Here is a 23,223-nt window from a genome sequence, read left to right as displayed (position 1 = left end):
AAGATGCATTTGAAAGCAATAAATTCATAAGAAGGAAACATCGTCTACTTGCATAACTTATTTTATTCCTCTGCCTTCCAGTGTCAGTATCTTAAATGAATCTTACTGCTGTTTCAGGACAATGTATGGTGCTGCAGGAGCCATTGGTTTGAGCTGGACAGGAAGACAGGCACAAAGCAGAAACACACAACAGGGATTACCATTTTAAATGGAGGACAACCGGACAATTTAGATGCCGAAACAGGAACAGAAAGCGTAAACAATATGGGTTTCACCATTAGCTCCAACAAGCGTCGCTAATCCACGCATACAATTAAATAATGGCACTCGAACAGGACAAACAATCTCAATATTCATGTTTTTTTTCTCCACTTTTTTAAAGGCAACACACTGAAACATAAGGAAAAGGCATGGTAAAATATAAATTAATGATTGCGTATTAAGGTTTCCCCCCAATGGTTAAAACTGTCGTACAGTTCTTAAAAATACTGAACATCTGCCTTTTCTAATATTTGTTATTGCATCTGTGACCTTTTGTATTGATTTAACATCTGCAGACATCTGCAAGTTTAATACTTTCCACAACACTGTCCTCCACAACTCCTGTTTTCTGATTTTTAAATCCCACTCATAAATGTCTGTGTTCATCCACGTGTCTGATGATTTGCATTTACACAAATGACAACATCGCAAAACTCACTGAGGAAACTCAAAACAAGGAAATGATAAACAATCACAGTAAAGCAGCTATAAGAGCTCATCTATCCACTGTAGATTGAGATCAACTTAAAGTGGGGTTCATCTTAAAAATAGAAGAATAAAAAAAACCTTTTACTTTACTAGTACCACAGGTCCAGACATGGTATAAAACTTCAGATATCCACCTACTGACCTTTAAACAAGGAGTACAGGAGACAGGCAGTAAAAGTGTGAGTAAAACATGTTTAAAATGAATGGATATCATGGGTAAAAGCTGGATTCATTCAATTCAACTTTGGAGGAGAACTGCGATATCACACCACTGATGAAGCACTGATAAAGATCTAAAAAACACAAGAGTGTAGCTGGGCAATGCAGGGAAATCAAAGCGAGAACATAGAACCGATCAGTGCAGTAATTTATAAACCTAATCTACCGCTTCACTAGCTTGGAAAGTCAGAGAGCTTTACAAATACATCAGCTCTTAAAGCACTTGAGTAATTGTACTGTTTTAACACACGAAGGCAACGGATAAATGTCGCTGAGGAGACTTTTAGGGGAAGCATCAAGTACGATGTGATGAGGGAGCGGGTTCTGGGCTGCACATTAATACGTCAGTTACAGGAAAATGTTCTCTCCTCTCTTCTTCACTTGATGTACTTCAGTTCTCACACCCTTTTTTTTTTTTGCGTCCTTAGTCTTGTTAAAATAGTCTTGTATCCTGTCGGAGAAGTACACGTCCTCTGCTGTTCAGCTCTTCTCCTTGCGTGGGCTGTGGCTGTTTCCTGGTTCTGCCTTGTGGCTCAGCCGCTTCAGCACTTTAATGGGTTTGAACTTTGGTGTCTTTTTCTTGGGCTGGTCGCTCTCTGGTTCCTTATGGAAGTCTGGTGAGAAGGAAAACAGTAAAGTGACAATAAAACTTACACAGGTTGTAAAACGTGGAGGATAAAGAAACAGAGAGATGTTAGATGCAACACATGACCCACCTTTCTTCTTCAGCATGGCTTCCATGAGTTTATCCTCCTCCTCTTCCCTGTGACAGAGAGGTTGTTAGATCATTGCAAACATCAGTTCATCCTGGCTCTCTGTAGAGTGACTACGGATTATTGATTACCTCTGCCTGTCCTGATCCATGTTATTGACAATTTGGTTGCGCTGTTCAATGATGGTAACCAGCTCAGCCATCAGCTCCTGCTCCCGGTTCTTGTCCTCCTCAGTCCAGTCTTTCTCTGAGACGGAAAAAAGGTTGATGAAATATTTAGGTGAACTGTTTACTACTCATATATTATTTATTATATATAGACATATTATATAAGACATGAAAATTCAGTAAAAATCATGTCAACAGTTATGAGCGCACTTATTTATCAATTATTATGCAGTAACATCAGTACTGAAATGCGTTGCTCCTAGGGATGTCACGATAATAGATTTTCTTGGTACGATTATTGTCAGAGAAATAATCACGGTGTTACGATTATCACGATTATTATGCATTAATTAATTTCACAACACTATTAATGTGTAAAATCAAATATAGTTAAAATATACATTACTACTATGAATGAATGAATGAATTATTATTTTTAATTTTTTTGACGGGCTCGACAATGACTTTCTGTCAACGTTCTGTTTACATTCGTACCTGCCTGTAGCCGACATGTGGCTCAGTTCTCCGCTGTTTTCCTGCCTCCTCCCGGTCGGATGCGTTTGTTTCCAACCAAGCCTTTTTAATAATAAATCGGTGGATCAATGGATTATCATATACTTGTTAGGATGGGTGTATTTGTGTAGTCTTATCTGTCATAAACACGTTTATCGTCGCGGACTTTCGGTGCCACGGAGCTCCTTTTTTTTTTTTTTTTTTCCAACTTGACGAGAGCAGTGACAGCGGAGGCTCTGAGGCTCTGAGCAGCAGCGGTGTGAAGGCAGAGAGCCTCCACTCTCCCTGTAACAAGCTACAAGTCATTTATTATGCTGTTAATGACGGTAAAAATGAAACATTAAGGTAAATATCCTGCTTAGCTCTCCTCCTCTGCTGTCCTCTGTTCAGAGCGGAGTCCCTAGCAACGGCCCGTTTTGCCTAGCAACGGTCTGGCAATCGACTGCTGGAATTCTTTTTCTGTTGTTTTTCTTGTAATTCTACATAGTCAACCTTTAATTTTAATCTTTTCTTTTAAATTACAAATGACACTCTAGCATTTAAATTCCAACCAATTCAATGCTACGTTAGGTAAATGGACCAGTATCTGTGCATTTACCTTTACTTTGGTGCACATCTGCTGACACGGTTCATACATAATCTTTTTTTGGAAAGTGACGGTATTTAGGAATCAGTTAATCGATCAATTAATTGTGGCGTTTAATACCGCGATTAATTGTGAAAACAAGTAATTGTGACATCCCTAGTTGCTCCTTATCCTACAGTATCTCCTCTACCATCAGAGCAGATGGCCTTCAGACAGTCTCTCACTCCGGGTGAGTGCAGCACTGAGTGATGAATCACACTGACAGTGATCATGACCAAACACACCTGGTTTGTTGAGAAGACACCTCAGCTCGTACTCCACATCAGCCTGCCTCTCCTCCAGGTTCTGCTGCTTCGCCCTGCAGTGATCAACACACACTATTACAAACTGATGGTACAAAATAAAGAACAACAAAGAGTAGTTTGTGTAGCAATAATGTACTATCTTTGTAATGTATTAATTCTGACTATTTTCAAAACTTAATAACAACTAGATCTACTTCTCTGTCCATCATTATGCTCATTGTTCCCCAGTATCACACTTCCTCCAAACATGGCTCAGCTTCAGTCTCAGCCCTCAAATACAGCTGTCACTGCTATAATTAGAAACGATGCATCCTCCTGTCTCACTCATTAATAAGGAAGTTATTTGTAATCTTTATCACGTGACAGACTGTAGTTTGTTTGTGACAGTTTCTCTCTGTGCTGCCTGAAACTCACGTGTAGACCAGCTCGGCTTCTCGTCGCACTAGAAGGTGTTTCTCATGGATCAGAGTGAACCAGTCCACCAGCAGGTGCTCCTCATCCTCATCTGAAATCACACAGGAACAGAAGGATACATATAGATCACTATTTAATCTTCTTTTAGGTAAAATGAAGACATCTTCATTTTTAAATTCTTGCCAAAGTGACAACTGTATTTAATTCTCTCCGATTAAGAAATATTTCAATTTTTAATATAGTGAAACTTTCATGTGGTGGCTCAAGCAACTCTCCTCAAAGCATTGCAATATAATACCATTAGGGTTGTCTCGGAGTTTCTTCTCTAGCTCCACTCCCCTCTGCTCCATCTCATCCAGCTGTTTCTCCAGCTGACTCATCTCCCCGTGGATGTCCTCCACAGGGATGAACTGATCCGACTGCACCTGGAGGGAGGTTTGGACATGATGAGCCGTTTGAATACTTCTGTGTCTGACACGGAATTGGAAATGTTTTGCTTCTGTGTCGAAACGTATTCTGTCTTTAGTTAATATACCTTGCGTTTGATCAGTGGGAAGCCGTGACCGGGGGCCGGGGGTCTGGCAGGACGAGGGCCTTTGGGTGGTCTGCTTTTGGATTTAGCAGGAGAGGGAGAAGCTTTCCTGTTGAATGGGTTCTCTTTACATATCCGCTAAAAAGGAGAAAAGAGACACAGCTGGATTTATATAACGTACAAAATCAAAATTTTGTTTTGCATTATTTCATTTTAAAGAGACAACGAGGAGTTTTGGAAAGCAAAGTGTTCTCACACTACATTTACCATGAGCCTCCGCGCGCACGGTGAAATTCTTGGACCGGACGTCTTGCCAAAAATGTTTTCATTCATCAAGAATGAAAGTCAGAGGTTCGAAGACGATCAGATACCGTCATAGTTCTGACCATAAACGGCAGCGTTATTCTCATGACTCGCCGGGCAGCGTCCGCGAAACCAAAAGTAAGGAAACGCTGGTCAGCTCGCCCAGCATTTCCACCACTAACAATAATAACAAAATAATGATAGAGACAAAACGATACATTTATCGAAAATGGAGCCATTAACAAGTGTGGGTAAAGTAGATTCATCCACATTAACTCATTGAGTGCCACGCTCCTTTCCAAAGTTTTAGTCAAGTGTACAGTACCAGCAATTTAGACCATTTTTGGCGATTTTTGTAGAGCCACAGTGTATTATATATTATTGCCACCAACACATACTGTGGCTCATTTGAAAGGTGAAACTTTCTGCTTCACATGGCCACAAACCGTTTGTTTCTACGAGCCTCCGTTCCTGAGAAAACTCAAGCTAAACATGGCTGGGTTTCACCAAAATCCCTGATTTTTTTCTAGAAAAGGAGATTTCTGGATCAGAGGGCTCGTGTAAGATAAATATATACAACAATTGTTGTTCTATTCACAAAACCACCATCGGGAGCGGGGGGGGGGGGGCGCCACTAAACAACAATAACACAGACGCACCGTGCCGTGTCACAGCCTCTCGCCTTGGAACGTGATGGTCTCTCGGCCACAGCAGGTCGGGAACACCGGCCCCACCGGTGGTCGCGGTCCGTCTGTGGTACGGGTCGGTGCCGGCGGCCTGCTTTGGCCCAGAGACCATCACATTTTACCGCGGGAGGACCTTGGGGAGGACACGGTGTTGCTCCAGATGAAGACCGGGCGGGACAGTCGGCTGAGAGCTTCCTGTTTCCGCTCCGAGCTGCTGGAGCCTCGCGGGTGAGAGCGGAGCAGCTGCGCTGCATCTACATGCAGAACTCCGTTTGCAAAAGCCAAGTTATGATAAAAACTTCCAGATCATGAGCTGTCATGAGTTTTTGATCGTCATCTATTTCAGTTCTGCTCGTCGTAGAGTCCCCAAATTTACACATAAAGGTGTGTTAAAGTGTCTATTTTCATAATTTAAAAAACGTAAAATTACGTTTTTGGCACTCAACGCATGGGAACGAAAAACGAGAAATTACGTGGTTGGCACTCAATGAGTTAATATGAGACGTTTTTATTGTTGAGGAATTTTTCGTTCTGCTGCTGGAGAAACTCCTCGTTGTCCCTTTAAAGGTGGGGCTAGTACCTTGATGTGCGATTGGGCGCCTCCTGAAGCCAGTGGGCTCGGGGTGGTCGGGGGTCGTGGCGGAGGGGCTCCTTTGCTCCCTGAGCTGCGACTGGTCTGTGGTGTGGCTGGAGCCGAGCTGGCATTGGATGGCATGGGAGAGGGGTACGGGCTGCTGGAGGGATGAGGCAGACGCTCGGTGGAGGAGGAGGAGGGGGAGGCGGCGGAGTCGCAGGGGGAACAGATGGAAGGCTCTGAGACGCTTTTGGTGAAGGCGTGTTCCTGGTCGCTGCTGGCACTGCCACTCAAGGGGGGCTGGGAGGAGCTGTGGTCGGAGCCAGAGGACAGACTCTCTATGCTGAGAGCTGGAGAGGGAGAGCAAGAGGAGGACTGGGAGTGAGGGGGGGCTGAAGAGGAGGAAGTCAGTACAAACAGAGCAGGGAGTGCAGAAAAGAACCAGGAATCAAAGTAGCAGTGGAATGAAGACAGGGTGGGGGGAAGTACAAAAAACAGTTAACGTTAATAAACAACATCTCACTCTCTGTCACTATTTGAATAGAGGGAAACATTTGGTCCTTTTGCTCTGTACTCCAACTTTAGAGTCACTGTTTCTACTATGGACTGTGCTGAACATCTAAATCTTTATCTATAGGTGTGTGACAAACTGTTTAGGGGTGGGGAGCTGCACATAACACTTAGACTTAGTTACATAATGTGCACAAGAGAAAGTAGAGGGTGTGAAGCTGATGACATTTGCATTTGTGGGTTGGCTGCAGCTGCTGAACGCGAGAACAAGAGGAAGTGAGAGGAACTAGAATCAAAAATCTCAATGTAATGTACTAAATAACACATGAGCTGTTTGGTGTTTATGAAGGACTACAGAGTGGACTACAGAATACTAGTGTAGTGGTTAAGAAGAAATTGTGCAACAATCATCAAGAGCACCCCACATACACCCCACACAGGGCCGAGGTGATCGACTGCAGAGCTGTCGAATGTCAAAAACTTCATCAGTACAACCTCAGAGGGTAACCACAGCACACCAGGACCTCAGACCAAAGTCACACTAAACTAAATGTTAAATGAAACTATAGTTATGGCTACACTTTAATGTGTCTAATTGCATTTCATTCAATACATTACAAAGTGTATTCAAATAACAACCTTATGGTTTAATTTCAACACCAAAATAAATTATGTAAAAAGAAAAAAAAACTGTGGTTTTTCATGAAATGTACTGTAATAAATTATTTAATACTATACTAACTCCACAGTAACGTGTATAATGTAGCAGCAAATCAAACAACAACATGAGCAGATGCATGCTGTCGTTGTATGTACTGTACTGTAGAAATGTGGGTAGAAAAGTATTCATTTCTAGTTTTACATCTTCATCAGGAATGTATAAAATAACCTGCCTGTAAGTGTTTCAGATGATTATGTTGTTTTGCCTTTTCTATGTTGTAATCTCAGCAATATTATAATATTGTTTTCATAAGAGCTGCACTTAATAACCTCCCATTGTAACCAGTTGTATAGATCCAGCCCCTCCCTATGTGTGTGGTAATGTATGTTTTTTTTTTGTTTTCTTCAGTGTCTGGTAGGTGAATGTTTCAATGTCTGGTCAGTGTACATTGTGTTTGTATATGTGACAGACTGTAAGAAAACTGTCCCCTTGGTACAATAAAAGGCATCCATCCATCCATCCATCCATCCATCCATCCATCCATCCATCCGGGCTGGGCCGATATGCTTTTGTGCCGATTCGATTCTCTAACGATTTTTGGGTCCTGATTCGATTTAAATTGCGACTCTGATTAAACAAGTATTGCGATTCGATTTTACCAAGTATTGCGATTTTATTTCAATTATTGTGATTTTCTGTCCTACATCATACGTCATATTTACAAAAAACAATACACACATCACATCAGTTTGTCTGTTGTGTTCGTTTGTTCACATAGATATCTGTGAACAAACGAACACAACAGGCCGGTTTGACTTTGTCGAGTGTAATGGCACAGAATACATGATCGTACAATAAAGATTGGTCGTCCCAAAAAAAAAAAAAAATTAAATTAAATTAAATTTTAAAAAAAGAAAAATCGAAAAAAAAAGAATTGCCAGAAAAAAATCGCGATTAATATAAAAATTGATTTTTTTGGCCCATTTTTTTGCTCTGATAAGAACTGACCTTGGTTAGCAGCTGGTGTTTGAGGAGCGCGGGGTGCAGGACGTTTCTTGCTCCTTGCGCCCGCGGGGCTGGCGGAGCGCGACGAGCTCCCATCTCGGGGGGGCGTGTCTGTACCTGTTGCGTCGGCCGCCTGTGTGATGCTGTACCACGGGTGGCTTGCCGCCACCGTGGGCGGGACGGCACCCCCCTCGGTCCCCTCCTCTTCCTCTACCTCGTTGTTTTCCTCGTCGTCGTCGTCGTCAAACGGGTTGGAGGGCGGAGGGGGCGTGCTGGGTCTGGAGCCGTCCCCTTTGAGAGAGGACAGAGAGCCGGTATTGGGGGGTGTTGCCAAGCCGGCGGGGGGTGGGGGAGGGGCTTTCTTCTTCTTGGTGTCTGACTGGACCAAGGCGAGCCAAGGTGGGTCTTTGGGTTTATGGGTGCCACTGGACAGGCTGGACAGTGAAGATACACAAATATGGATGGAGGGGTCACACAGGGGAAGACAACAAAACACAGACACACAGAGGAGCAAACCAGTGCAGTGCATGCTGTAACGAGAGAGAGACTGTGCTGACGTGATTAAAGCAGGTGAAATGGTAACAACGGACAGGAGAAGAAGAAACGGAGCTACCTTCCAGGAGACTGGGATCTCTCTCGAGGTTTGGGAGGAGTCGGAGGCTTCTGGCGTTCACCTGCGATTTCAGGTACAATGTGAGGGTCAGTACCAAATGGTATTATGTACCGTATCTTTATTAGGGATGTCACGATTATACATTTTCTTGGTGCGATTATTGTCAGAGAAATAATCACGGTACTACGATAATCATGATTATTATGCATTCATTAATTTCACAACACTAGGAATATGAAAAATGATTAAATATAGTCAAAATATAATTACATTACTCATAATTTACACAAAACATTTCCAGTATCTATTAAAGCAGAAGTAAGCGATCCGGTCGTTTTGGCTAATGCTGCGTTCCAGGCCGGCTTTTGAAACCGTAAATTACAGCTTCAAGTCACGACTTACGACTTGGTAGCGTTCCAGGCAACCCACTCGTGTTTTTCCGACCTGTTTTACCTGTGAAAGTCACTATAACGGCCACTCGTAACTTCCGACCCGAGAACTCGTACCAGATCGAACTGGTACGACTTCACAGGTCGGAAAAACACGAGTTACAGGTTGCCTTGAACGCACCATAACGTCTTGTCAGCCAATGGAGTTAGCAGCCCCCGCCCTCGTCATGGATCTACTGGTCCTCGTCCCTACGTCACCACATTCACGCGCATCCCTTGGCTGCACACACAGCCCTTCATGCCGTTCTCTCTCATCATTGGATAAAACTTGTAGGATACGAGAAAAGTTTTCTCCTCGGCTCAGAGCAGAGCAGAGCGACTGACAGACCCGTGTTTCGGTCCAAACACTCTATGTAAGTGATTGCTGTCGGAAGATAGAACTATTTAAGACTTATATTAACACAAAAATATCGCTTACTTCTGCTTTAATATATGACCAATTATTAATCCTCCAGGGGAAGTGTTTGAAATATTCAGGTCATAAATTGTCATTTATACCAAATGTTTACGTTTATTTTAATCTTTTTTGTTTTGTTTTGCTTTTTTAATTAAAAATGACACGCTAACATCTACATTCCTACCAATTCAATGTTACGTTTGTTAAATGGACCAGTATCTGTGCATTTACCTTTATTTTGGCGCACATCTGGTGATATGGTTCCAACATCGTTTTTTTTTAAATAAAGTAACAGTATTTATGAATCTTTATGATTAATTAATTGAGGTGTTTAATACCACGATTAATTGTGAAAACAAGTAATCATGACATCCCTAATCTTTATAACAGTGCATGTTCTGCAATGGGTACAAACCAGCTGCAAGGCCATCCGTTGTCCTCGGTAACCGGATCCGCGGGGCAGGACGAGGAGGAGGGGTGGGCTCTGAAACCCTGCGGGGCGCCGGCACCGGCACCGGCCGACTGGCGCCTTCATGATGACTGACGGGTGCGACGGGGATGTCCCCGTTGGCTGTGTGTTTGTCTGGCGTTGGGGTGTCTTCCTCTTTCTCGCCCTCTTTCTCGCCTTCTTCCTCCTCTTCGTCGCTCTCGTCAAAAGGGTTGGGAGGAGAAGAAGAACGTGGCGTCTCCTCCGTCGCTCCGCTGCCGTCCTGCTCTCCCGCTGGTTCCGAGGAGTCTGCTTTACTAGTTGGAACAGGAGTGACGGTGACATCCGAGTCATTTGTGGGCGTGTCTGTGTCGTTTGTTCGTCCCACCGGGGATGGAGTCTTAGCCGGGCTCCTCTCGGGGGGCGAGGTGCGAGGAGTCGTGCTGCGACCAATCCGGGCGGACTGCGCCGCCGCTGGTCTCTTACTGAGATCTGGTCGGCCATTCTGGTTGGCTAAAGCAGACCTCCCGAGGTGGTGTCTGCAGACCAACACCCCAGAGTCGCTCCCCAGTTTGTAAGATCCAGGAAGCAGGGTGCTGTGACACTCTGAACACCTGAGACAACAGTGACACAACAGGACAGTGAAATAATGTCAGAGACTGTTGAGATACTGTATCCATCTTTTTCCCCAACGTCAAAAACGTAAGCCGGTTTGCTCTTCTGGTGGAATTGAAGGTTTACGTTTCCATGGTTTCAGTAGTCGGAGTAAACGCATGGATCTTTTTTCTTTTTCGTTGAAAATCTGTAAAACGCATGGATCATCACACCAGCTTGATATCACACAAATGAACATCCATTGTTAAAAGCCAGCGTTAATAGATCCATGCATTTACCGCAACTATGACAACTACTGAAACCATGGAAACGTAAACATACAATTCCACCGGAAGAGCAAAACCAGCTTACGTTTTTGACACTCAGAAACTTGTGGATAAAGCTACAAAAGATGAATGATTATTAATTGAGCACAGATAAAACAAAATACAATCAGATGTCTGCTTAGTTTGCATAATATAAATAACTAGTTTACCTGAAACTCTCATTTTTAATATAATTAACACAGCTGTTTTTTAAGCAACAGCCAAAGTATGAACATTATATAGTGTAGTAACCTCTCTATATAGTTGTTTTCATTGCCAGTAACATTCTCATAAAGCAAAGCAAACATTTCCTCCTGCTTTCATGTAGTCTAACTAAAAGCATTCAGCTGGTGTTATTATGGCCTGATGGAAACAAGCCAATTATTGACTGAGCTCTTCATTAAAGCAATGTGTGCTTATGTGGCTGCACTGTAAACATACACCAAGTACTCTTATCTTATATTCATTAGATGGATTACAACTGCTGTATTCAAATGTACTTTATAGAGGTGTGCCAAAAAATGGATTCACATAAGAATCACAATTCTCATTTAATACGATTCAGAATCGATATAATGTCCCAAAATCGATTATAAAAAAATTAAAAATTAAACAAATCTGCTGGCTGTCGGCCTCCATTTCCTTAGAATTTAAAAGGCAGCATAACTGCACTATTTTTTTTTAATGAAGAGGCACTTTTAATTTTGTTACTTAAGCAATAAGTGATATTGCTTTTATGCAACAGTTTCAACAATGTTTAAAACTCAATAAATGTGGAAAAGACACTCATTCTGTCTTGCAAAGCAGGCTGGAGTAGATCATGAGGATCCTTTGCACACCGATAGACTGAAGCAGAAATTATTAGGAATCAAATCATTTTGAATCAAAAATCGATTTGGAATCGAATCGTAGCCCCCAAAATCTGAATCAAATCGAATCGTGAGAAAGATTCCCACCCCTAGTACTTTACATCATGGGTGTCAGCAAATCAACCAAGACTGAAATCTTACAGATTATGACTTAAAGGTACATTGTGTAAGAATTACTCCCATCTAGTGGTGTGGTTGTACATCGCAAGCAACTCAGTCGTATTTTTCATGCTGCATTCACGTGAAATCGGTTAGATGGCAGACGGACAACAGCCGCTGCACATAACGGAATAAACAAGCCTCTATGTAAACAAGTGGTCCGTCAGCACGAGGCAAAACAATACACGTGACAGTATGTTGTCATGGCGATGTCGTATTTTTTACCTGACCCACGTTTTACCGGCTTTCTCTCGACTTCTGTGACTAAAATGACATCTGGTTTGTTACCGACGGCTGTTTTTCCGACTGCACCTGAATGCAGCATTCACATGCAGTCCTCACAGTCCTCACTGCGTTACCGCGGCAACTTTTCCAATCCAATCCAATCCAATTTTATTTATATAGCACGATTTAAATAAACACAAAGGTTTCCAAAGTGCTGCACAGCAAGATAAAATATAATAGGTAACACAACAGAAGCACAATAAAAACAATGGACACAATAAGATAAAATAAAATACGATAAAACAGAATTAAAATCAACAAATAAAAACAAATAAATAAAATCATTAAAATAAAATAAATGAAGTCAACTGCCTACTGGGTGTTAAAAGCCAGGGAGAATAGGTGGGTCTTAAGGTGGGATTTAAAAACAGACAGAGAGGAGGCCTGTCTAATGTGCTGAGGCAGATTGTTCCACAGTTTTGGAGCTGCCACAGCGAAGGCACGGTCCCCTCTGAGCTTCCGCTTTGTTTTAGGCTCTCTCAGGACCAGCTGGTCAGCTGACCTGAGGGACCGGGAAGGAGTGTAAACGTGCAGAAGCTCAGAGAGGTACGGCGGGGCAAGACCATTGAGGGATTTAAAAGCAAATAAAAGAATTTTAAAATGAACTCTAAAATGTATGGGCAGCCAGTGGAGTGAGGCTAAAATGGGGGTAATGTGCTCGTGTTTTCTTGTACCAGTTAAAAGACGAGCTGCAGCGTTTTGTACCATCTGGAGCCGAGAGATGGCCGACGCACTGACCCCCACATACAATGAATTGCAATAGTCCAGCCGAGTAGTAACGAAGGCGTGGACTACTGTCTCGAAGTGCTGCCTGGAAAGAATAGGTTTTATTTTGGCCAGCTGCCTCAAGTGAAAGAAACTCGATTTAACGACAGACCTGATCTGGCTTTCAAGTTTAAAATCAGGGTCCATCTTCACCCCCAGGTTTGTAACTGTGGATTTCATGTACTGGGTAAGGGAACCAAGATCTGGCAGGGGGGTTCCAGTGGTTCCACCAAAAACCATCACCTCAGTTTTGTCGTGGTTAAAATTTAAAAAGTTAAAAGACATCCAGGCCTTGATGTCATCTAGACATTTCAACAGTGCAGTGACAGAGCTGGTGTCATTTTTCTTAAGAGGCACATACATTTGGCTGTCATCTGCATAACAATGAAATAAAATACCATGCTTCCTAATTATGGAGCCAAGCGGGAGCAAGTAAAGAGAGAAGAGGAGAGGGCCAAGCACTGAGCCCTGTGGGACCCCGCACGAGAGGGGAGCAGAGGAGGACACAGAGTCGCCAAGGCCAACACAAAACGTTCTATCAGCCAAGTACGACCTGAGCCACTCCAATGCCACGCCTCTAATGCCCACCCACTGGTCCAGGCGAGAAATCAGGATCTCATGGTCCACTGTGTCAAAGGCAGCAGTTAAATCTAAAAGCACAAGAACCACAGAATCACCAGAGTCAGTAGCTAAAAAGATATCATTAAAAACTCTTAAAAGTGCTGATTCAGTGCTGTGCAAGGATTTAAAACCAGATTGGAAAATCTGATTGAACTTTTCACAGACACCACCTCGACCTGAGCCGACAGCTCCGGTGTCTCCGGTGAGTTTCCGTGGTTTCCTACCGTCACGCTGCCACTGAACGTAAAAACATGGCGACACCACATGGCAGCCAGCACCGAGCTTACCCGCTCCATGTAGATATGAATGATATGAACGGCTAATTCAGAGATGAAAGGAACACTTCACTTTGTTGATGGGGGGGATTACTGATTAATGAAAAACGTACTTTTGAACGAAATAATCGATTTTCGTGAATAGATAACAGGAGAACTTACACAATGTACCTTTAAAAAAACAATATTGTATATTTTTTTCATGACAGTACTAGAAACACAGGGCTCCAGAGCAGTGTTCACTCAGTCGGCATGAAACAGTAGTGGGATTCACCTGAAGCAGTTGCGATGGTAGAGCTTGCCGTCCACCAGGAACCTCTGCACCAGGTGGACGTGTCTCTGGCAGGCGGCGCAGGTGCTGCTGAGCGTGCCGCGCCTCACCTCTGTCAACGCCGCTACACCTGTCTGCGTGGGCTGGCTCGGCTAGTGCAAATGACCCAGGACGGTTGTACGCAGGGAGGGGGGGCGGGGCAGAGACGTCAGGGGGAGAAGGGGGGAGATGGAGAGTAATGGGGGAGGAGGGAGGGGGGAGATCAAACACGGAGTCAGGATTTGAGGATGCGGAGCGTTCATTCTATTGAGCTGGCTACATCTGCTCGCTCACTGTGACATCTACTACATTGACTCATGTGGTTCGTCTCCTTTTGATTCCAAAATCACATGTTGACTGATACAAAACTATATGTCATGATTTAAAAAGTGCTTAATAGTAGAAAATCCAAACAGCCTGGGTTAGTGGCTCTAAAGAGTCCTACATTTTGATATGATTGATTTTTAGGTCTGATATATTGTTTTAGGCATTTGTTTTTCATGTAAATAGAAGCAGCATTTTCAAAAACTTGGCACGCAGCATTAGAATAGTGCAACAGTAAGAAAAAAACAAAACAAACAAAAACAAAACGGCTGACCTAACTGTTTAGCTTTCACCTCCGAGCCCACCCCCCACCCCCCGTCCTACTGCCTAGGCTCAGGACCAGAGAGTGGAGGGGGGTTCAGATGTGAGGAGGAAGAAGAACAGGAAGAGTAGGGAGTCGAGTGGTTTTCCATCTGAGGAGGATTTGAGGGGTGGGGTGGAAGTGGAAGTGGGAGTGGCAGAAGAGGAGGGTGGCAGTACATGGGAGTATGAGGATGGAGGAAAGAGGTTGAAGGCATGCGAAAGAAAAGAGAGAGACAGGATACAAAGGCTATCTTTATAGACTTACTCTACCTCTGATGCTTTGGTTTTCCCCTGCTGTGCAACACAAAGCCCACACAAGGAAGTGGGGATTGTAAAATACATATGTGGATTGGGCATTGTTCACTTAAATGGCAGGATGGGATTTGTATTGTACGTATCTGATGAGCTAATACCCCCAAAATAGCTGATGAGATATTCCAAGGCTTCAGATAGACACTGACATACTGCTCAAAAAGTGAGATGTGTTTATCCAGACTTCAGGGGAAAACCATAAAAAAAGATAACCAAAAAAAAAATGTTTCCATGCAGCTCATGATCCTGCAGATACTGTTAGCATTCAGAGCATGTAGAGTTTAGTGTCCTCTATCTAACAATCTACCACATACACATAGGTACATCCTGCCACGTGTGTGTTCTCTCTCCAGATGCCAAGTCTCGTTCTTACCTCAGACTCAACCACTTTGTCTCCCAAAGCGGCCGGGGTCCTTTTCTGGACCGGCTCATTGTGATCAACAGAACTCAGCCTCTTCATGCAAGGAGGGTTCGCTGTGAAAGAAGGGAGGAAAGAAAGAGGAAGTTACCACTTCAAATGCCTACAATGAGGCAATCAACTAATTAAAATGTTGTCACTGGTTGTTGTTGTCACTCCCACAAGGTGAGTTATTGTATCTCAAGATGTGCTGGTGGTGGATAGTTCACATGGCTTTCAAATTATGATTAAATGAGAAAAACACTGAATGACTACACCACTAAAATGAAAGTTTAAAAAAAACCCACACACATAGTGCCTTTCATAACAAGATTAAAATCACACTGTTTAGTGCACCAACCTTGAGACTTGTTGTTGAAGAAGTTGTAATACTGGGAGACATAGGTGATGACGCTGAGCCGGTCAGGCACTTTCATGGACACCATGTCCTCTGGGTCCAACAGGGCTGGAATCCCCAGCTGTGTCTCTGCCACTTCAAACGCCTACGATGAGGTGATAACGGAGAGAAGGACGGAGGTGGGAGAGGGAGACAAGAGAGAAGCTGAGTTCACATGGATGCTAATAATTTAATTATACTCACAGACAGTGATCTGATCATCACAGCTATTGTTTCTTCATGTGGGCTGACTAATGTCTGGGCAGGAGCAGACTTCAACAAACCTTCAATAAATGTTTTAGGACAAATTCTTTAGTAGAAAGTAATGGAGAAGGATGATAATGAGGTCTATGGATTATCCTGACTTTGTGATATTGTGTATAACTTCACAATGCTAAAAGCAACACAATGAAAATCCAATTGCCTTTGGCACAATGAATGTCATTGACATATCAAACCTCAGCAAATAAAACTAAAATGATAAACAACGCTATATGCTGGTTAAGGCAAGCCAGAAAGTATGTTTTAATAATTTGTGTGAATCTACTCTTTAATTAGGCTGTCAAATAAAAAAAAGTGAGATTACAACACAGCGTGGAAATATTCAAATCAAACTGAAGCCTTAACTCAAGTCTGTAATGTGTGCAGCGAACCAGGATGCGTGCCATTGCTCAGCAGCCCGCAGATACTTGATGCCCTGAATAATGTCACTATACTGCCAAAACATCAGTCACTTGTTCGCAACGTAGTGGTTAGTCCTTTGAGGATAACCATCACGCTGATGAAAAATTCCATTGAAGAAATGAGACAGTGGCTAAGGTTACATAACACGATACAATACAATCGCTGGCAGTTGCACAACACTGATGTAATCCAGCAAACAAACATTATAAACCCTGAATGAATCAAAATGCATTGTACTGCTCTGCACTCTGTCCTTAGTGGTTCTTAGTTCTTCTCCCCATCTATTTCATTGGAATTTCAATAACACTAATCATAGTGTGTGTAGACTCAGAACATCTTACAGATCCATCACACAGACCATAGTTCACGGCTAACAAGCACGCTGCTACGCCAATAGCTCACATGAACCTACGCTCGGATGATTGTTGTTACCAACAGGATGCAAATATGACTCGCAGCCCACTCACACTGATGCAGCGCGCCGCTCAGAGCCAGGTTGTTACAGTACGGTATATTGCTAATAGAGTCTTGTTTATGTCAGTGTGGGTGTGGGTGAAACTGATACCTGCACCCATTTTATTAATTCCCCCATACAGTGTAATGTGATTTGATGGTAGCTCTCTAGAGCTGACATGAGATCAGCCTTCGACAAACACAGGTTCAACATGTATTCAGTGTACCTGCATCTCCTGTATGAAAAGGCTACAACAGATGAATCAAGAGGAGCTAAAAAGAGGCACGAGCATTGTAAAGCACTTTATGTTGCATTTCTATATGTATGAAATGTGCTATATAAATAAATAAAGTTTGAAGTTTGAGCAGATATAAGGAGATCCCATGTGGCTCTTGGACAGCGCCATCTGACCTCGAAAGCTCTGCATGCTCTTTACTGTCACTCCTGCTTCCACCGACAGCCTCGTTTTCCCTGAGAGCTGCTGGATGACAAGAATGTAAACAGCAGCAGAGCACTGCCAAAGCTCAGCTCAGCCTGAAGATGAGGAAACTCCCATTTCACCTCACCCTCAGTGTTCTGTTGGCAAACAGATGATGCAGAAAAACCCAACAAGGAAAATACGTTTCAAAAACTTCTTGGATTCATCCTACTTAAACTATGAAGCTGTAAAATCAGCACTTTCCCACTCTTAAACCTCTCTCTACGTGGTCTCTCCACGGGCTTATGTCAGGGATTTTCTTCTTCTTCTTTTTATCGTTTTTGGATACTGATTGCTCTGGCTCCCTTCCCTCTTTGCCCTCATCAGGGTCCATTAGGATTAAGCAAGACTTCTCTTCACACTGACAACAAGTCAAATGCACAACCACACCCACCATGACTACATGCATACGTAAGGCTTAATAATTCTGTAGCTGAATGAAGCACATGCAGTGACAGATGGATGCAACATCTGAAGCCAAGAGATGGATAACAATTAGCTCACAGGTGATTAAACTCATGTTCCCTCCAACGGCCAACGGCCACGCCGACATCCACGTACAGAAAAACATGTTACATCACAGGAGTGACATATAACTGGAAAACATACAACTGCAACACCGACTCACCAGTCGATTGTTCTCGTAGACATTCTCTTTAGACAGCGAGCCAAAGTTGCTGGAACGACAAAAGAAGATGAATGTTAATCCAAAGTAACACATAGGACAAGGTTGAGTATGAATGTGATCAATGTGTAACATTATGTAACAACTGCAAATCATTGTGGTCCATTGTTTTACAACAAAGTTCATACAGAAGATCGTAACAATACAATTTTGTGCAATACTAATACAGTACAGAGCTGTATTTAGCTTCCAGTTATGCTTTACCATCAGTGGTTTGACACAGCATGACAGGCAGAAAATGGTTATACTGGGAAGTAGCTATGCTTCCCAGCAACCACCGCAGACAACTGATCCCAAAAAACACACATAAATGATGCCTGATGTGAAAACTTGCCAGACGAAAAGGAAAGAAGTGGCTGCACTAAACAGGAGAGATGGGCTGATAATTACAAGGCTGCGCTTTGAAATGCCTGGAGCGAGGAACTAAAGCCAGCCAGGCCCTCCCCGTAAACATCCTGCAGTAAAACTGGAAAATGTCTGAGGTGTCGTGGGGATGAAAGTGTGGCCGTGTGTGTGTGCATAAAGTAAATTCATGTTGACCGAGTGTCTAGCAGAAGGACAACAGCATGACGGGGGGGAAAAACAACACATCAACCCTGGGGAAAGCTTGTGGAGAGCATGTGGAACTTTCAAGAAGGCAAAAGCCCTGTGAATGGGCTCCGTGTTGGAAACACACAAAGTGACCTCTGTTCTCTCTAATCTAGTTCCCATGGTCACACACACACACACTGAGCAGCACTCAAGATATCAAGATCACGTCGAAACAAGTCCACTGGGTCAGGTCAGCCTACACAGGCATGTGCAACTTCAAAAAAAAAGGAAAAAAAAAACTCTTGTGGGACGTTTAAATGTGTCCCTCAGAGAACAGACAGTCCTGACACCGACATGGATGATGGAGGGCTGCGTGTGATCTGAGTTGCGAACCTAATCCACTGTGACTCAGAGTCTCGCTCCAAGGTTTATTTTGGGAAGGAGCTGCTGAGGAACGGTGTGTGTGGGGAGTATTTGAGTGTGACAGGCATTTAAAATCCACATGATCAAGACCTGGATGGACCAGTATATCCACTAGATCCGGTTGAGTCAAATGGAAACGTTTGTGCTGGGACACGCAGAATTGGGATTTGGTGACGTGAGGTTGTGTCAGTTAAAAATGAAACTTAATCATCCGTGACGAATAATCGGTCATATTAGTAGAGGACCTGGTGAGATAAACAAGTTTATTATGTAAGTTTCAATTGGGAGTGCACACAGAAACAAAAAAACAGGGTATATAAAGGAATCTTGACGTTAATTTTAATACCTTTTTAAGACTTTTTCAAGACCATCGCATTATTTTTTAATACCTCACCGCCACTTCAAGCTGTAACCATTTACATCAGTGACACTTTTAACTTAAAGCAGAAGTAAGCGATATTTTTGTGTTAATATAAGTCTTAAATAGTTATATCTTCCGACAGCAATCACTTACATGGAGTGTTTGGACCGAAACACGGGTCTCTCAGTCCCTCTGCTCTGCTCTGAGCCGAGGAGAAAACTTTTCTTGTATCCTACAAGTTTTATCCAATGAGGGCTGTGTGTGCAGCCAAGGGATGCGTGTGAATGTGGTGACGTAGGGACGAGGACCAATAGATCCATGACTGCGGGCTGCTAACTCCATTGGCTGACAAGAAGTTATGGTGCGTTCAAGGCAACCCGTAAGTCGTGTTTTTTCGACATGTGAAGTCATACCAGTTCGATCTGGTACGAGTTCACGGGTCGGAAAAACACAAGTGGCCGTTATAGTGCACTTTCAGAGGCAACAGGTCGGAAAAACACGAGTTCGGGTTGCCTGGAACGCTACAAAGTCGTAAGTTGTGACTTGAAGCCGTAACTTACGGTTTCAAAAGCCTACCTGGAACGCAGCATTAGCCAAAACGATCAGATCGCTTACTTCTGCTTTAACAGTTTTAGTTTGTGATAAAGACTAGTATAGACCATTATGGTACAACAGAATTCAAAATAGGCTGGGGTGGGTGTCATGTGACATATGGTGCATTTGTAATATGAGACAATTTACAAACGCACCCACAATAGCCTAGTTTTTTATGTACCGGTTCATCTTTGTTTTTTAATAAAATGAATAAATTCACACACTTTCACAATGTTTTTTAGGACTCAAACTCTTGGACAGTTAAAGCAGATAACAGCGGCACGGCCGTTTCGGCTAATGCTGTGTTCAAGGCAGGCTTTTGAAACCGTAAGTTACAGCTTCAAGTCACAACTACGACTTGGTAGCGTTCCAGGTAACCCGTAGCTCGTGTTTTTACCGTCCTGTTGTCTGTGAAAGTTCCCTATAACGGCCACTCGTAACTTGCAAAAACAAAGTTTGATTATGAGCGCTACATGAAAATAATTTAATCCTAATGCAATTTTGGCTGCGCCGCCTCATGCAGTTTGGTTAACTAGGCCACTGATGATTTCTTGAAAGCTCTTCAGTGAGCTGAGTGACCATTGGTCTCAGCTGAAGGAACAGAGATGAGGCCATTTGCTGTGCCGCCGCCTCTCCTCTGAATCACTGTGATGTATTTTGATCAGAATCCAATGGCTGCAATGAGTGCAGCGTGGCTCTACAGCGGCCTGGCCCGGCATTAGAGTTAAATCCAGTTTGACAGGCGGAGGTCTCAGCTGCAGATTAGCCTGACGGACTGTCTGCCTGGATCAGAGCACTTCGGCTCGGGCCACTGCAGCGACACGGAGGGTTGAAGAGGGAGGGCGTGCTGCTGGGGCCCTTGACAAGACAAACCACAAAAGTTTGGGAGTTTTTTGGGTTTCTCCACTATCATACATTGAGTCTTTCTACTACGATGTGAATGCAGATACTATATTCCACTTCGCTGACTCCTCCAGTGACTGCTCCAGTGAATGTTTGCTCTGCTGCCATCCAAGCATAACCCAATTTGCTCACAAAAGTCTGGACCACCTCAGAAGTTAACAGCATGAGCAAGATGCCTGCTGTCTAAAATCATTCCATCAGATCCCATTCTTCTTCCAGGGCAGAAAAGGGACACAAGACACAGTTTGTTGTGCAGGAACATGGGCTACTGACTTGTTTCAGCAGGAATCAAACCTCAAATTGTGATGCTGTCAACAGGGACACACTCATGGCACAGGGATGCATTTCCACTGTGAGTCATATGAATGGGTGATAACAGTCCCAAATGACACAGATGTTTTTGTCAAATAAATAATGCATACTTTGCACTTGTATTGTGATGGAGCTAAGGCTGGCTAGACTCATGTATCAACTGTAAGTGAGTCATCAGCAGAGAGTTAATAAGAGAGCGTGAGGTTATCTGTTTTGGACGATACCAAAACAATAGAAAGTCATCACTTCCTCATGTCTATAACGGGCCATTTCAGCTCACACAGACAAGGCTGCTGTGTTTTGTGGCGGCTTCTGTGCAGCGTGAGTAGGTGTAAAATGTAGAGAGGAGGGGTGTGTTGTTACAGACAGGGTATGGCTCGTCAGTCTGAGTTACTTACACAACATTGGCCTCTCACTCTCTGCAATGCTCATAAAAATATTTTCACTGGTGGTTTTGACTGAGATATATCACACAATGGCACGTTATTAAAAAATACAGTGATGATAAATTTAACACAAATGGCATATTTAAAGCAACAAAAGTTATATAATCATAAACATAATCACATTCAACCACATCATTCATGGAGGCTTTCTACTTAAAGTGTAATCCAAAAGGAAAAACGAATCTGTGGACAGGTGCTTTACATAACCAAACAGCCCATATAAGACTTTTACCTGATAAAAACACTAGAGCACAGGTGAGTTCATGACCTGGTTACTCAGTGTGCTCTGTGACTGTATCCTGTATGATTCAACACTGTCAATATGTATCAAAAACCCCAAAACAATCATATCCATGAGTTATCAGCCTGTCCCTCCTGGAGCCACCCTTTCTAAAAAAATAAATAAATAAATCACTGTACACCAGCCATAATACTACTGTTAAATGATTGCTCGGTTGTAATTTTGATTTAGTTGCAGTATTACATAGTTAGACTCCAGGCTACTTACATTAAATCCGGTCTGTAGCGATGTATTATGGCACAAAATGCCAACCCGTCCCGAAAGGACGTTGACATGTCCCTTATCTCCACATCGTTGTAGTTTTCACACTGTATCCGACACCACTCCTGCAGAGCCTTCAGAGATCCCATCATACCGTCGTCACAGAAACACACAAAGTATTCCCGTTAAAATTAAACCTACGTTTCTTGTCCCCGATGAGACAGGAGACAATACAAAGTCTTTTCTTCAGTCATAGGCGAGTCATCGCCAGCGTCTCAGTGCAGAGAGGCGACCAGCGAGGCAACACCCGACGTTACGACTCGTTACATTCATCCACGGCCAGTGAGTCACGTTAAAACCACACTAGCACCACATGCTAGCTGCATGTTAGCTAACTTTTGCAACTACAACGAGCATAATGTCCCCGCTTTATCTCCGGTACCGAGGTTTCCGGTGAATAACGAACAGTTACAACATCTAAACGTGAACTTTTAACCAGAGCCACCCAGTTGAAACACGGCTCCTCTCCACGGTAAATGACGGCGTCCTGCCAACAAAGTTCTTGACGTAGCCAACTTGACGTAAGGTTAACCAGCTAACGTTAACCAGCTAACGTAGCCTGCTGCGGTGTGTGTGCAGTCTGTAGAGTTGTTGCCCGTGTTTGGTGAGCGCTGTCACAGTGAGTCTGGTCTTCAGTGATGGTAGAGGTGATGGTTTCCTCCTTGAGGTTGACCACAACGCTTTTATTGTCTGCTGGTGCAGTAACTGCAACACCGCCTGTTAAAACCCTGGATGAAAGGTCCGTTACTCCGCGCGCTGCTCCACGCGCCCTCTTCGAAAAACTAAACTAAAACAGCCCACTGTGCAAAATACACGTCGTACAACTCATGTCGATAAACGCAGCTTGACGCCGGGTGTCGAGCCGTGTTAGCTGCATTGATTGAAACACTGGCAGCCCGCCTGCCAGCGTACTCTGCCACAATGTCACGGACCGGTGTTGTTTCTCCTCTCGACCAGCTGGGGGAGCGAGCTGCACCGACGTCTGTTCACGCGATATGTTACAAAATCCCGCGATGTTTGGACACTTGT

The 23,223-nt window shown here is 43.5% G+C and overlaps 1 protein-coding gene across 2 annotated transcripts; it reads right to left on the bottom strand.

The window, feature by feature from the left end:
• Positions 1–45: 45 nt before the first annotated feature.
• micall1a (MICAL-like 1a) lies at positions 46–23,123 on the bottom strand. 2 transcript variants are annotated; one of them, XM_085794843.1, is made up of 16 exons: positions 22,141–23,123; positions 18,006–18,054; positions 15,726–15,867; positions 15,341–15,441; positions 13,993–14,141; positions 9,813–10,438; positions 8,552–8,612; positions 7,942–8,372; positions 5,769–6,154; positions 4,203–4,337; positions 3,966–4,092; positions 3,668–3,758; positions 3,233–3,306; positions 1,814–1,928; positions 1,686–1,732; positions 46–1,583 (listed from the first exon to the last, which is right to left on the bottom strand). In XM_085794843.1, the coding sequence occupies exons 1-16, from the start codon at positions 22,284–22,286 to the stop codon at positions 1,450–1,452; spliced, it is 2,814 nt and encodes a 937-aa protein (XP_085650969.1). In that variant the 5' UTR covers positions 22,287–23,123; the 3' UTR covers positions 46–1,449. The 2 variants fall into 2 exon arrangements, with proteins under 2 accessions (XP_085650969.1, XP_085651049.1); XM_085794923.1 differs by having other exon boundaries at positions 5,769–6,112.
• Between the last annotated feature and the right edge of the window lie 100 nt (positions 23,124–23,223).

This window comes from Trachurus japonicus, chromosome 1, assembly GCF_045865225.1.
Source record: "Trachurus japonicus isolate A0001 chromosome 1, Traja_1.0".
In the NCBI taxonomy this organism is placed as follows: Eukaryota; Metazoa; Chordata; class Actinopteri; order Carangiformes; family Carangidae; genus Trachurus; species Trachurus japonicus.
The sequence above is the reverse complement of the archived record's forward strand: the minus strand, read 5'-3'. Positions and strand labels throughout refer to the sequence as shown.

Coding starts and splice junctions, on each gene's coding strand:
- micall1a (XM_085794843.1), bottom strand. CDS start 22,286: ATGATGGGATCTCTGAAGGCTCTGCAGGAGTGGTGTCGGATACAGTGT. Junction 8,613..9,812: donor AACGGATGGCCTTGCAGCTG/GTTTGTACCCAT, acceptor CTGAAATCGCAG/GTGAACGCCAGAAGCCTCCG. Junction 4,338..5,768: donor GCGCCCAATCGCACATCAAG/GTACTAGCCCCA, acceptor TCTCCTTTTTAG/CGGATATGTAAAGAGAACCC.